The 13,344-nt window shown below is 42.3% G+C and overlaps 1 protein-coding gene across 5 annotated transcripts in view; it reads left to right on the top strand.

The window, feature by feature from the left end:
• The window catches only part of LOC141117682 (uncharacterized), a 69,195-nt gene that overhangs the window by 14,618 nt on the left and 41,233 nt on the right, over positions 1-13,344 (top strand). For 4 of the 5 annotated variants that reach the window (XM_073610656.1, XM_073610651.1, XM_073610655.1 and 1 more), the window contains exons 2-3: positions 7,869-7,990; positions 8,186-8,363. In XM_073610656.1, coding sequence (XP_073466757.1) covers positions 7,869-7,990; positions 8,186-8,363 — 300 coding nt within the window. The remainder of the gene's footprint in view (positions 1-7,868; positions 7,991-8,185; positions 8,364-13,344) is intronic. The other variant, XM_073610652.1, reaches the window with a different exon arrangement.

The following is a 13,344-nucleotide window of genomic DNA, read 5'->3' as shown; positions in this document are numbered from 1 at the left end:
GCAGCGTTCGCAGAGTCAGGCCTGATCCCTGCGATCGCTAACAGTTTTTTTGGTAGCGTTTTGGTGAACTGGCAAGCACCAGCCCCAGGCAGCGTCAGGTTAGCGCCAGTACCGCTAACACCCACGCACGCACCGTACACCTCCCTTAGTGGTATAGTATCTGATCGGATCAATATCTGATCTGATCAGATCTATACTAGCGTCCCCAGCAGTTTAGGGTTCCCACAAACGCAGTGTTAGCGGGATCAGCCCAGATACCTGCTAGCACCTGCGTTTTGCCCCTCCGCCCGGCCCAGCCCAGCCCACCCAAGTGCAGTATCGATCGATCACTGTCACTTACAAAACACTAAATGCATAACTGCAGCGTTCTCAGAGTCAGGCCTGATCCCTGCGATCGCTAACAGTTTTTTTGGTAGCGTTTTGGTGAACTGGCAAGCGCCAGCGGCCTAGTACACCCCGGTCGTAGTCAAACCAGCACTGCAGTAACACTTGGTGACGTGGCGAGTCCCATAAGTGCAGTTCAAGCTGGTCAGGTGGCAAGCACAAGTAGTGTCCCGCTGCCACCAAGAAGACAAACACAGGCCCGTCGTGTCCATAGTGCCCTTCCTGCTGCATTCGCCAATCCTAATTGGGAACCCACCGCTTCTGCAGCGCCCGTACTTCCCCCATTCACATCCCCAACCAAATGCAGTCGGCTGCATGAGAGGCATTTTCTTTATGTCCTCCCGAGTACCCCTACCCAGCGAACCCCCCCAAAAAAGATGTTGTGTCTGCAGCAAGCACGGATATAGGCGTGACACCCGCTATTATTGTCTCTCCTGTCCTGACAATCCTGGTCTTTGCATTGGTGAATGTTTTGAACGCTACCATTCACTAGTTGAGTATTAGCGTAGGGTACAGCATTGCACAGACTAGGCACACTTTCACAGGGTCTCCCAAGATGCCATCGCATTTTGAGAGACCCGAACCTGGAACCGGTTACAGTTATAAAAGTTAGTTACAAAAAAAAGTGTAAAAAAAAAAAAAAAAAACACAAACAAAAATATAAAATAAAAAAAAAAATAGTTGTCGTTTTATTGTTCTCTCTCTCTCTATTCTCTCTCTATTGTTCTGCTCTTTTTTACTGTATTCTATTCTGCAATGTTTTATTGTTGTTATGTTTTATCATGCTTGCTTTTCAGATATGCAATTTTTTATACCTTACCGTTTACTGTGCTTTATTGTTAACCATTTTTTTGTCTTCAGGTACGCCATTCACGACTTTGAGTGGTTATACCAGAATGATGCCTGCAGGTTTAGGTATCATCTTGGTATCATTCTTTTCAGCCAGCGATTGGCTTTCATGTAAAAGCAATCCTAGCAGCTAATTAGCCTCTAGACTGCTTTTACAAGCAGTGGGAGGGAATGCCCCCCCCCCCCCCCCAACGTCTTCCGTGTTTTTCTCTGGCTCTCCTGTCTCAACAGGGAACCTGAGAATGCAGCCGGTGATTCAGCCAGCTGACCATAGAGCTGATCAGAGACCAGAGTGGCTCCAAACATCTCTATGGCCTAAGAAACCGGAAGCTACGAGCATTTTATGACTTAGATTTAGCCGGATGTAAACAGCGCCATTGGGAAATTGGGAAGGCATTTTATCACACGATCTTGGTGTGGTCAGATGCTTTGAGGGCAGAGGAGAAATCTAGGGTCTAATAGACCCCAATTTTTGCAAAAAAGAGTACCTGTCACTACCTATTGCTATGATAGGGGATATTTACATTCCCTGAGAACAATAAAAATGATTTAAAAAAAAAAAATGAAAGGAACAGTTTAAAAATAAGATAAAAAAATAATAATAATAAAGAAAAAAAAAAAAAAAAAAAAAGCACCCCTGTCCCCCCTGCTCTTGCGCTAAGGCGAACGCAAGCGTCGGTCTGGCGTCAAATGTAAACAGCAATTGCACCATGCATGTGAGGTATCACCGCGAACGTCAGATCGAGGGCAGTAATTTTAGCAGTAGACCTCCTCTGTAAATCTAAAGTGGTAACCTGTAAAGGCTTTTAAAGGCTTTTAAAAATGTATTTAGTTTGTCGCCACTGCACGTTTGTGCGCAATTTTAAAGCATGTCATGTTTGGTATCCATGTACTAGGCCTAAGATCATCTTTTTTATTTCATCAAACATTTGGGCAATATAGTGTGTTTTAGTGCATTAAAATTTTAAAAAGTGTGTTTTTTTCCCCAAAAAATGCGTTTAAAAAATCGCTGCGCAAATACTGTGTGAAAAAAAAAATGAAACACCCACCATTTTAATCTGTAGGGCATTTGCTTTAAAAAAATATATAATGTTTGGGGGTTCAAAGTAATTTTCTTGCAAAAAAAAAATATTTTTTTATGTAATCAAAAAGTGTCAGAAAGGGCTTTGTCTTCAAGTGGTTAGAAGAGTGGGTGATGTGTGACATAAGCTTCTAGATGTTGTGCATAAAATGCCAGGACAGTTCAAACCCCCCCCAAATGACCCCATTTTGGAAAGTAGACACCCCAAGCTATTTGCTGAGAGGCATGTCGAGTCCATGGAATATTTTATATTGTGACACAAGTTGCGGGAAAGAGACAATTTTTTATTTTTTTTATTTTTTTTTGCGCAAAGTTGTCACTAAATGATATATTGCTCAAATATGCCATGGGAATATGTGAAATTACACCCCAAAATACATTCTGTTGCTTCTCCTGAGTACGGGGATACCACATGTGTGAGACTTTTTGGGAGCCTAGCCGCGTACGGGACCCCGAAAACCAAGCACCGCCTTCAGGCTTTCTAAGGCCGTAAATTTTTGATTTCACTCTTCACTGCCTATCACAGTCTCGGAGGCCATGGAATGCCCAGGTGGCAAAAAACCCCCCCAAATGACCCAATTTTGGAAAGTAGATGAGAGGTATAGTGAGTATTTTGCACTATCATTATTCAAAAAAAATGAATATTCAATGGGCTCAACATGCCTCTCAGCAAATTCCTTGGGGTGTCTACTTTCCAAAATGGGGTCATTTGTGGGGGTTTTGTACTGCCCTGCCATTTTAGCACCTCAAGAAACGACATAGGCAGTCATAAATTAAAGGCTGTGTAAATTCCAGAAAATGTACCCTAGTTTGTAGGCGCTATAACTTTTGCGCAAACCAATAAATATACACTTATTGACATTTTTTCTACCAAAGACATGTGGCCGAATACATTTTGGCCTAAATGTATGACTAAAATTGAGTTTATTGGATTTTTTTTAGAACAAAAAGTAGAAAATATCATTTTTTTTCAAAATTTTCGGTCTTTTTCCGTGTATAGTGCAAAAAATAAAAACGGCAGAGGTGATCAAATACCATCAAAAGAAAGCTCTATTTGTGGGAAGAAAAGGACGCAAATTTCGTTTGGGTACAGCATTGCATGACCGCGCAATTAGCAGTTAAAGCGACGCAGTGCCGAATTGTAAAAAGTGCTCTGGTCAGGAAGGGGGTAAAACCTTCCGGGGCTGAAGTGGTTAAGAGTTTGAAATGCTTTAGGCCTAGAATCTGTCATTACTTGGTGTAGGTATATAATTCCATATTTAGCCCATAAATTAGGGTCTGGTATTTTTTTAAGCTCCGCTAACTGGTTGTTGGCCCATAAAGGAGTGTGGGAGTGGATGTACCCTATTCTAAGTTTTTTCTGGGCTATTCCCCATATTTTTTGGTGATGATTGAGTACCCCGTCGTTAAATTGTGGACCTTTCCTATTAACCTGACCTCCCCGTAGTATAACTTGAAGTGGGGTAGTTAAGGGGCTGTCTGGGATACTAGATACTAGTGTACTATACCGCTGTTTTTCATTGTTATGGTAGTGGTGCATGTGTGACAGCTGTGCCGCTATATAATATTCCTGCAGATCCGGTAGAGATGTTCCCCCCATGTCTGCAGGGTTTTTAAGGACATGCCAAGCTACCTTATGTCTTTGATGTCCCCAAACAAAGGTGTTCAAAATAGATTCCATTTTTTAAAATATCCCAGTAGGTACATATAGTGGGGCGTGCCATACCATGTATAGGATCTTGGGCAGGATAATCATTTTTATGATGTTTATCCTCCCCATTACTCCCAGTGGTAGTTTGGACCAGGCTTGCGTTTTTGTTTTTATCATGGCAAACAGAGGTTCTATGTTGTTGTGTACTCGCGTAGGTCCCTTGTAACTAGTACCCCTAGATATTTAATAGTGTTTACCCTGACTAATGGTAGGTCTGGATGTATATTGGTTGGAGGAAACTGGTCTATGGGGAGTATCTGTGATTTTTCCCAATTTATACGTAGGCCTGAGAATTTTCCCATTTTATCTATAGTGTCCAAAGCCGCTTGTAGCGACGGGCCTTGATCAGCTAGATAGAGTATCGTGTCATCTGCGTATAGTCCGATCTTTTCGATGTAGTTACCTAATCTTAGTCCAACTATGTCAGTGTCACCTCTTATGGCTATGGCCAATGGCTCGGCTGCCAGGGCATATAGCAGTGGGGAAAGGGGACATCCCTGGCGTGTGCCTCTTTCAAGAGGAAATTGCCCTGACATGCAGCCATTAACGAAGACCCGTGCTTTTGGTGATTGATAGAGAATTTGTACCCACTGTATAAAATTTGGACCAAACCCATATTCTCGTAGGCACTCCCATAAAAAAGACCATTCCACTGAATCAAAGGCCTTTGCTGTGTCTAGGGCCACCACTACTCTGGTACCTGGATTGTCGTGCTGCGCTTGGAGATTTAAAAAAAAGTCTTCTTATATTCATGGCCGTATTTTTTCCGGGCATAAAGCCTGTCTGGTCAGGGTGAATTAGTGATAGTATGACTTTATTTAGACGGGATGCTAGGATTTTGGCCAATATTTTAATATCTACTTGAAGTAGCGAGATTGGACGGTAGGACTCGGGATATCTAGGGTCTTTTCCTGGTTTGGGTAGAACTATTATCTGTGCTTCTTGCATTGATGGAGGGAGTGTTTTATGTTTAAATATTTGTTGATAGAATTTTTGCAATTTCGGGATTAGAATGTCAGGGAATGCAGTGTAGAATTCTAGTGGTAGGCCATCCAGACCAGGTGCCTTAGATTTAGCTAGCTGGGATAGTGCTTCAGATATATCCTCTTAGCTAATGGGGGCGTCCAGTAGCTTGACCTGTTCTGTGGTGAGTCTAGGAAACTGAATACTGTGTAAGTGATTTTTAATTTCTTGCGTGGAGTGTGTACTCTGAGTTTTGTATAAATTCCTATAAAAGTTTAGGAAGATGTCTGTTACTTGGTGTGGGTCGGTCACCGAGTCTCCCTGTTGGGTAGCCAGGGACACCACCACTGGGGATTTTTCATTTAAATGAGCTAAATATGCCAGTAGTCTACCTGCTTGCTCACCGTGTTCAAAAATTCTTTGTTTTTTGAAAAAAACCTGTTGTTTGGCTTTCTCTGTATGCATTTGGGTTACTGCTCTGGATTGCAATTGTACTTTATGAAGATTGTCAGTACTGGGATCTTGTGCGTATACCTGTTCTAATTCCTGCAGTTTGTCAGAGGTCATTTGTAATAACAGTTTAGAGGAACTTTTGAATCTGTTTATTCTTGATGATATTAGTCTACTAGCTTGATTTTTAAAGTTATCCCAGACTGCAGTGTCTGAATCTGTAAATCTTAAGTTGCTTAGGATATATTGTAGCTCTTGCCCTATACTCTCGAGATCAGGCAGGACCGACAACCAGAATGGATTCAGCCTCCAAGTAGAGGTGGGTGTTGCTTTTAATAGAGATGCTGTTATCCAGCAGGGTGAATGGTCTGATAGAGCTCTTAGAGCCATACCCGACCCTGTAATTTTGGGCAGTAGTGAGTTTGAGACCAATATAAAATCAATTCTGGACATCGTATCACAGCCTACCGAGTGACATGTGTATGCTTTTTTAGTCGGGTTTTGCCATCTCCATACGTCTGTGAGGGCAAATTCTGTAAATAGTCTACAGAGCCTGGTTTGGTGAGGTAGAACCCCGGGTGTATCCCCCTGGCCTGGTCTGTCCATGTTTGGACTCATGGTTTGGTTAAAGTCACCCATCCAAACCGCTGGAACTGATGGGTTCTGGGCCATGAATGCCAGTCCCTTCAACACCACTTCAATCGAAAAAGGGGGGGGGGGGGGGTGTAACACGCCAAAATCAATAGGGAGTTGCCTCCCATGGTAGCATGCAGGAAGATATATCTTCCTAATCTATCCGATTCTAGTGTGATTAACTCAAAGGGCACTCTTTTGGCGATCAATATCGATACCCCCCTTGATTGATTCATAGCATAACTTTCACACAAACCAATTATCATACACTTATCGGGATTTTTTTTTTTACCAAAGACATGTAGCAGAATACATTCTGGCCTAAATTTATGACGAAATTAGATTTTATTGGATTTCTTTTAAAACAGAAAATACAAAATATTGTTTTTTTTTTCAAAAGTTTTGCTCTTTTTTCGCTAAATATATATCGCAAAAAATGAAAAACCCAGTGGTGAATTGGTGTGTAAAAATGTAATTTGGGTACAGTGTAGCATGACTGAGTAATTGTCATTCAAAGTGCAAGAGCACAGAAAGCTGCAAATTGGTCTGGGAAGGAAGAGGGTGAAAGTGTCCAGTATTGAGGTAGTTAAATCAAGACCTCACTGGCCTCTCTAGCTGCTTATACTGTAAAATAATTCAATCTTAAAAATTCAAAAAGAATACAGAAACGTTAGCTCTAGTAATAGAATGAGCATGTAGATCTGTTTAGTAGCAGTTCTGGTTAACCACTTGCCGACCGTGTCACGCAGATATACTGCAGCACAGTGGCTCTCCTGGGCGAAATCCTGTACGGGTACGTCCTACCCTTTTTCAGCCACCAAAGGGAACGTGCGCACCGCCGCATGGCAGGGGACCCGATGCGTGTGGCCAGCAGGAGCTCGCATGCACGAGCGTCAGCACGGGGATTTGTGTGTGTAAACACACAAATCCCTGTGCTGTCAGAGGAGAGGAGCCATATTGTTTGTTCCTACTAAGTAGGGAAAATTATATGGCTCCTCTCCTAGTCAATTCTATCCCCATACAGTTAGAACACAGTGAGGGAACACACAATTAACCCCTTGATCGCCCCTAGTGTTAACCCCTTCCCTGCCAGTTACATTTACACAGTAATCAGTGCATTTTTATAGCACTGATTGCTGTATAAATGCCAATGGTCCCAAAAAAAGTGTCAAAAGTCTACGATCTGTCCATCGTAGTACTGCTAAATATCGCAGATCACCACCATTACTAGTAAAAAAAAAAAATATAATAATAATAATGCCATAAATCTTTCCCATAGTTTACAGACACTATAACTTTTCCGCAAACCAATCAATATACGCTTATTGCGATTTTCTTTACCAAAAAATGTAGAAGAATATATATTGGCCTAAACTGATAAAGAAATTTGTTTTTTTTTTAAAGTTTTGGGGATATTTATTATAGCAAAAAGTAAAAAATATTGTTTTTGTTTTCAAAATTGTCGCTCTTTTTTTTGTTTATAGCGCAAAAAATAAAAACCGCAGAGGTGATCAAATACCACCAAAAGAAAGCTCTATTTGTGGGAAAAAAAGGACACAAATTTGTTTTGGGTACAGCGTTGAACGACTGCGCGATTTTCAATTAAAGCGACGCAGTGCCAAATTGTAAAACGTGCTCTGGTCAGGAAGGGGGTAAAATTTTCTGGGGTTGAAGCGGTTAATGTAGATTCAACAAAGAGCGAAAAAAAAAGTTGCTGTTAACATATTGAAAGAGCTTTTATACTTGTAAGCCTCTTTTGAGCGATGAGTGAAATTAATATTTTAAATTGTATTGTAGGTGAAATAGAAGATTTACTCAGAAGTAACGCTGATGTGCTTCTAAACTGTATTGCTGATGACTTACGAAGCATTCTGCCACTGGAAGCCATGGTTGGATCAGAGAACCAAGTGATAGACATTGTGAGATTTCTAGACATTCAGATCTTCTTTATGACTGTATCTGATTGGCTACTGTGTGTAAATACAGATAATCTCTAGAAGATGCATGCATCTCCTCCATTTATCATTTGGGTTATTTTAATGACCCTATCCATATCCATCCATCCATTCTCCCCGACCTTACATGCACTAATTATCTTCTGTGTTTATTTACAGATTCAGAGTCTTCAGAGGCCAACCCTTCATGTAGATGCTTTCCTTTATGATGATGATACTGTTGATGCATTATGTGAGGAGGGGAAGATGAGTCGTAATTACTGTATGTCATGTGGATCCAGAAAAACTGCTCCTTTAGGTGAGCCCTACACTAAACACATTTCACGATTTCCTCCAGGTATTTTCTTTTTTTTAACCCACTAAATGTATGACCTAATCAAAGTCCGTAAATAAAAATAATCACTGCTTAAAAAAATTTATAAAATTCGTTAACAATCCCAAAAGCATAAACTGTAAACGCACTCCTGTTTGTAATGATGCATGTACATGAGTGTTAAAACACAGTAACTGCTGCAACAGTTACAAACGTATCTGTTAGTGCTACACAGGAATAAGGCTGCATTCGCATGGGTGACTAACATCCATGTGAATGACTATGGCAGGAATCTGCTGATTCCTGCAGCCATTTTTGGCACCTGTAAGTGGCTGTTTGTGGCTAATCACAGTCACACTTTGTGCGCATCCAGCAACAATCACCGCAGGTAATCACTGTCCCTCCAAACAGCAATAGATAGCTGTGGTCACCACCAACCTGTCATTAGTATGTATGAGCTCAGCAGCTGCAGATATTTACTCACAGCTGTAGAAATCAGTAGATTCCCGCTGCTGTAATTTGCACCGGTGCTAGTTGTCCATGCGAATGTAGCTTGGGGCTAGGTACACACAGGGCGAACATCGCCCGAAAACAGCGGTTGCGCAGGAATCGTTCTGTTGAACAAGCATGCTGGAAAACCGCCATCCGATCAGCACTTACAGCCAATGGTTGTGAGCAATGATCAGTGTGTTTTGGCAGGGGGGCAGTCCACCTGTCAGAACACAATAGCCCAGCGGGGAGATTGCCACACTAACATCGCTTGTGTTAGTACGGTGATCTGTAAGTTTTTTTTTTTTTTCGTTCAGTCTGCTGGGTTGTGTGTACCTGGCTTGAATGTAGAAAACTCACCCACTTGCTATCAATTTCTTGATCACGATTAAGGCCCCTTTCACACTTATTCGACTTGTCCCACGATTTTGTACTGCAAAATCGTATGACAAGTCATTCTCCATGATTTTCAATGACTACCATTCATATTGGCACGACTTTAAGTCGTGCCGACTTCAGAGTCGTCCCTGCACTACTTTGGTCCAACTTCCATGCGAGTTGATGTTCATAGACCTCAATGTTAAACCCTCAAGTAGCATGCAAATCATACTTGAATAATATAGACACGATTTCAGTACGACTTTGTAAGCACAAGCTGTAAGCACATGCAGCTTTTGTAAACCCCAACCCTGTAAAGTCGTACAAAGTAGTACTGATCCCAAAGCGCGGCAAAATCATGCAAAATCACGGTAAAATCATGGCAAAATCACGGCCACTAAATCATGGTAAAATCGTGCGACTTTGAAGTCGCACAAGTGTGAAAGGGGCCTAATGCCGCGTACACACGGGCGTACTTTTCGACCGGACTACGACGGGATGAATCCGTTGGACAATCCGACCGTGTGTGGGCTTCATCGGACCTGCAGCGGACTTTTTTGGTCGAAAATCAGACGGACTTTAGATTTGGAACATGTTTCAAATCTTTCTGAATCCGCTCGTCTATATGTTAGTCCGACGGACGAAAACTGACGCTAGGGCAGCTATTGGCTACTGGCTATGCGCTTCCTTATTTTAGTCCGGTCGTACGTCATCACGTTCAAATCCGTCGGACTTTGGTGCGATCGTGTGTGTGCAAGTCCGTTCGTTCGAAAGTCCGTCGGAAAGACCGTCGGACCTTTGATGCCGAAAAGTTTGCCTGTGTGTACACGGCATAAGGCCGGGTTCACACTGATACGACACGACTGTTGTATGACTATCATCCTACTTTGCCCTGCTACATCTGTCCTACATCGGTCATACTTCAGTCCTACTTCCATACGACTTGAATGAACAAGATACGATTTTGCTCCTACCTTGAGGTAGTACGACTTGTCCTTTGACCAATCAAAACAATCCCAGAGTGACATAAATTCCTTTTACTGCTGTTGTAATCACCATGTTGGATGTCACAAGTCAGATGGTAAGGACAAGGATCCTACTTTGATCCAACTTCAATGATATTCAATAGGCTAAAGTAGGATCAAAGTCGGACCAAAGTAGTGCAGGGAGCATTTTCAAAGTCGGACCGACTTGTGTCGGACCAGTTAAGACGGCTCTCATAGTGAATCATTGTTTTACACACGTCATGCGACATGAGCTCCCAATGTTGTTGTACCAGTGTGAACCTGGCCTAATAGTATCCATTATTTTATTTGGCTGAAAAACTAGATACTGTTTGAACAAGAGATGGACAGCAGCATGTTTGTTACATTCATTCTTGTGTAGCACTACCAGATAGATCAGTGGTTCTCAACCATTCTAGTGTCGTGACCCCTTGATAAAATTCCCCAAGTTGTGGGGACCCCTAACAGTAAAATTATTTTCATAGCGTGGGTTGTCGGCACCCAAGGCAAGACAAGTGATTTGCGCCCCTAACCCATGGACATTTAGCGCTCCCTGGGTCCCTTCCGCTCGTACAGTATTAAAACCCCTTATGGTACATTTAAGAATGTACCACTCTTTCTCTTTGTTCTCCTTTCTTTCCCTTTTATGTCTTCCTATCCCAATTTCTTGATTTTTTTTTTCCTTTTCCCTCTCTCTAGCCGTCGTTCTTGTTCTCTTATTCTTTCTCTCCCTTTTCTTTGTTCCTCCCCCTCTTTTCCTCTCCATTCCATGTATTCTCTATTTTTATTCCTTCTCTTACTCCTTGGGATGGGATGAGTGGCAGTGCTGGCGGGGAGTTGAACGAGTGTCAGTGCTGGTGGGTGATGGCATCAGTGGCAGTGCTGGGGGGAGTTCTGATCAGCCAACTTAGGTTCTCTTGATCAAGGTCATCTGCTGATCTGAGAACTGTAGTGGGGACTTTTAATGGCAACTATAATCACAGGTAGTGTTACTCACTGTGTCTCCAACTTTGTGGTTACTCGCAGCAGTGACACTCTTGCTGAAATCAGGATATAAGGTCTCCTCCAGCCTCTCCCACTTCACATTCCCCACCAGTCAGCTGACCTTTAGTCTCTGCCCCCCAGCCATGCTGTGAACTGAATGGGCGGCTGTGAAGAGGCTGAGTGGGCGGTGACGGGCTCCAGGAACCACTCAGCTATGCGGCCACGAAAAGGCTGGGAGAGCGGTGCGGGATTCAGGAACAGCCCAGGATTCGGTGACCCCTGGCAAATCGTCATTTGACCCCCGGGGGGGTCCCGACCCCCAGGTTGAGAACCACTGAGATAGATAGTTTTGTAACTGGTACAGTGTTTACTGCATTTTAACATTCATATGCATGCATCATTACAATAGGAGTGAATTTAAAAATTGATGCTTTTGGGATTAATGGGTAAATGTATGCATTTTTTGTGAGCACTAATTGAATTTTACATACTTGTCCAATTCAGTGCAACTCCTGCAATCTTGCTTTCAGAGTTTTGTTCCTCTTTCTTGTGCTGTAGGAATATTATTTTTTTTATCTGCTAATTAAAGACAGTATGTAGTGACATTTAATGATGTATCATAGCCCCAACCTTTGTAGGCGGTAGGAAGAGTGCTCTTTGTAGCCTCTTATGGTAGCCATACACATAGCAATTTGTGATTGATCTAGGAAAAAGCAAGGAATTGATTGATCTAGGAAAAGTGATCTGTCATTGAGTAAAAATATCAAACAATGTATCTTGTAAAAGAAAAATATCAAACAATGTAACACACACAATATTGTTCGGCACTTTACGATCAAATTAAAATATGATCTATCAGTCATAAATTTATTCCAAACAATTTTTTACAATGTTTATTATGTTCAGTTCTCCAATACACATGGAGCTATTTATTTGATCAGTCAGCAGGGCGTCTTGTCGCAGTGCCCAGGGGCCCCAGGTGCAGTTTACCCCCATAGTTTTCAGTGCTTTGCATGGGTTAAGGGAGAACCCCAAAGCAGAACAACTTACTAATGTCGCTGCTTGTGTGGACAGCATGTGTACAGCTCCGATTCCTGCCGACCCTCCTTTCCTATTCATCCCATGTGATCAGAGCAGTACAGATCCTGCCTACACAAGCAGCTGCAGTACTATGCATTCTTCCTTAAAGAGGTTGTAAACCCTCAAGACTTTTCACCTTAATGCATAGTATGCATTAAGGTGAAAAACCTCCTGTGATGCAGCAGTTCCCCAGAGCCCCCCTTTTACTTACCTGAACCCAGTCTTTCCAGCGACGGGGACGAGCACACCAGCTCCAGTAAGTGTCTTGTGTCCTGTTTGGATAGACTGATAGCAGCACAGTCATTAGCACAGTCATTAGCTCCTGCTGCTGTCAATCAAATCCAGTGACGCGGGGGGGCGGGGCTGAGTCCTGCTGTCTGTGTCAATGCACGCAGCAGCAGGACACGGGAGTGCGCCTGCACGAGTGCCCCAAGGGAGAGCGGCTTTTCAATGGGGCACTCGAGAAGAGGAGGAGCCAGGAGCACTGCTGAGGGACCGCAGAAGAATATTGTTTGGATATTTGTGTTGATTGGTCTTTTTGATTTATGGAATTTTTTCTTATTGTTTAAAACCAATTTTAGAGAAAATACAAATAAATGTATGTTTAATTCTACCAACTGCGTTGATAGGGGCAGGCTGGTAGGGGCCCCAGTGCATTAATTTACCCAGGGGTCCATGATGCTATTAAGATGCCCCTGTCAGTCAGAAGCAATAATTAAAACTCTGCTGTGGTTGATGGAGTTGGCGGAGTTGAAATCTATTGAATAGAGGGTCTCAGGTTTGCAACACTTATTTACTTTGATCAGTTTAATCACATTGTATGATCATGTTGAAGTGTGTGGCTACCATTAGAGTTCGAAACCTGAGGCAAGGCTTATATTTATCTCACCACAGGAACTGGCATTATAGGCAATATATGATAAAACTGTCCTCACATGTGTTTGATTTTAAGATCAACTGCAACCAATTACTTTTTTCTAGTTTTGGGAATCAAGAAGAATTGTTAGAACTTCTGTTCTGTTTATGTTGTGTAGATTGTGGGAGAGATTTTTCTATGCTTTTTTTTAGTG

This window comes from Aquarana catesbeiana, linkage group LG13 (assembly GCF_042186555.1).
Source record: "Aquarana catesbeiana isolate 2022-GZ linkage group LG13, ASM4218655v1, whole genome shotgun sequence".
NCBI classification, from domain to species: domain Eukaryota; kingdom Metazoa; phylum Chordata; class Amphibia; order Anura; family Ranidae; genus Aquarana; species Aquarana catesbeiana.
Note: the sequence above shows the minus strand (reverse complement) of the source record. Positions and strands in the feature narration are given on the sequence as shown.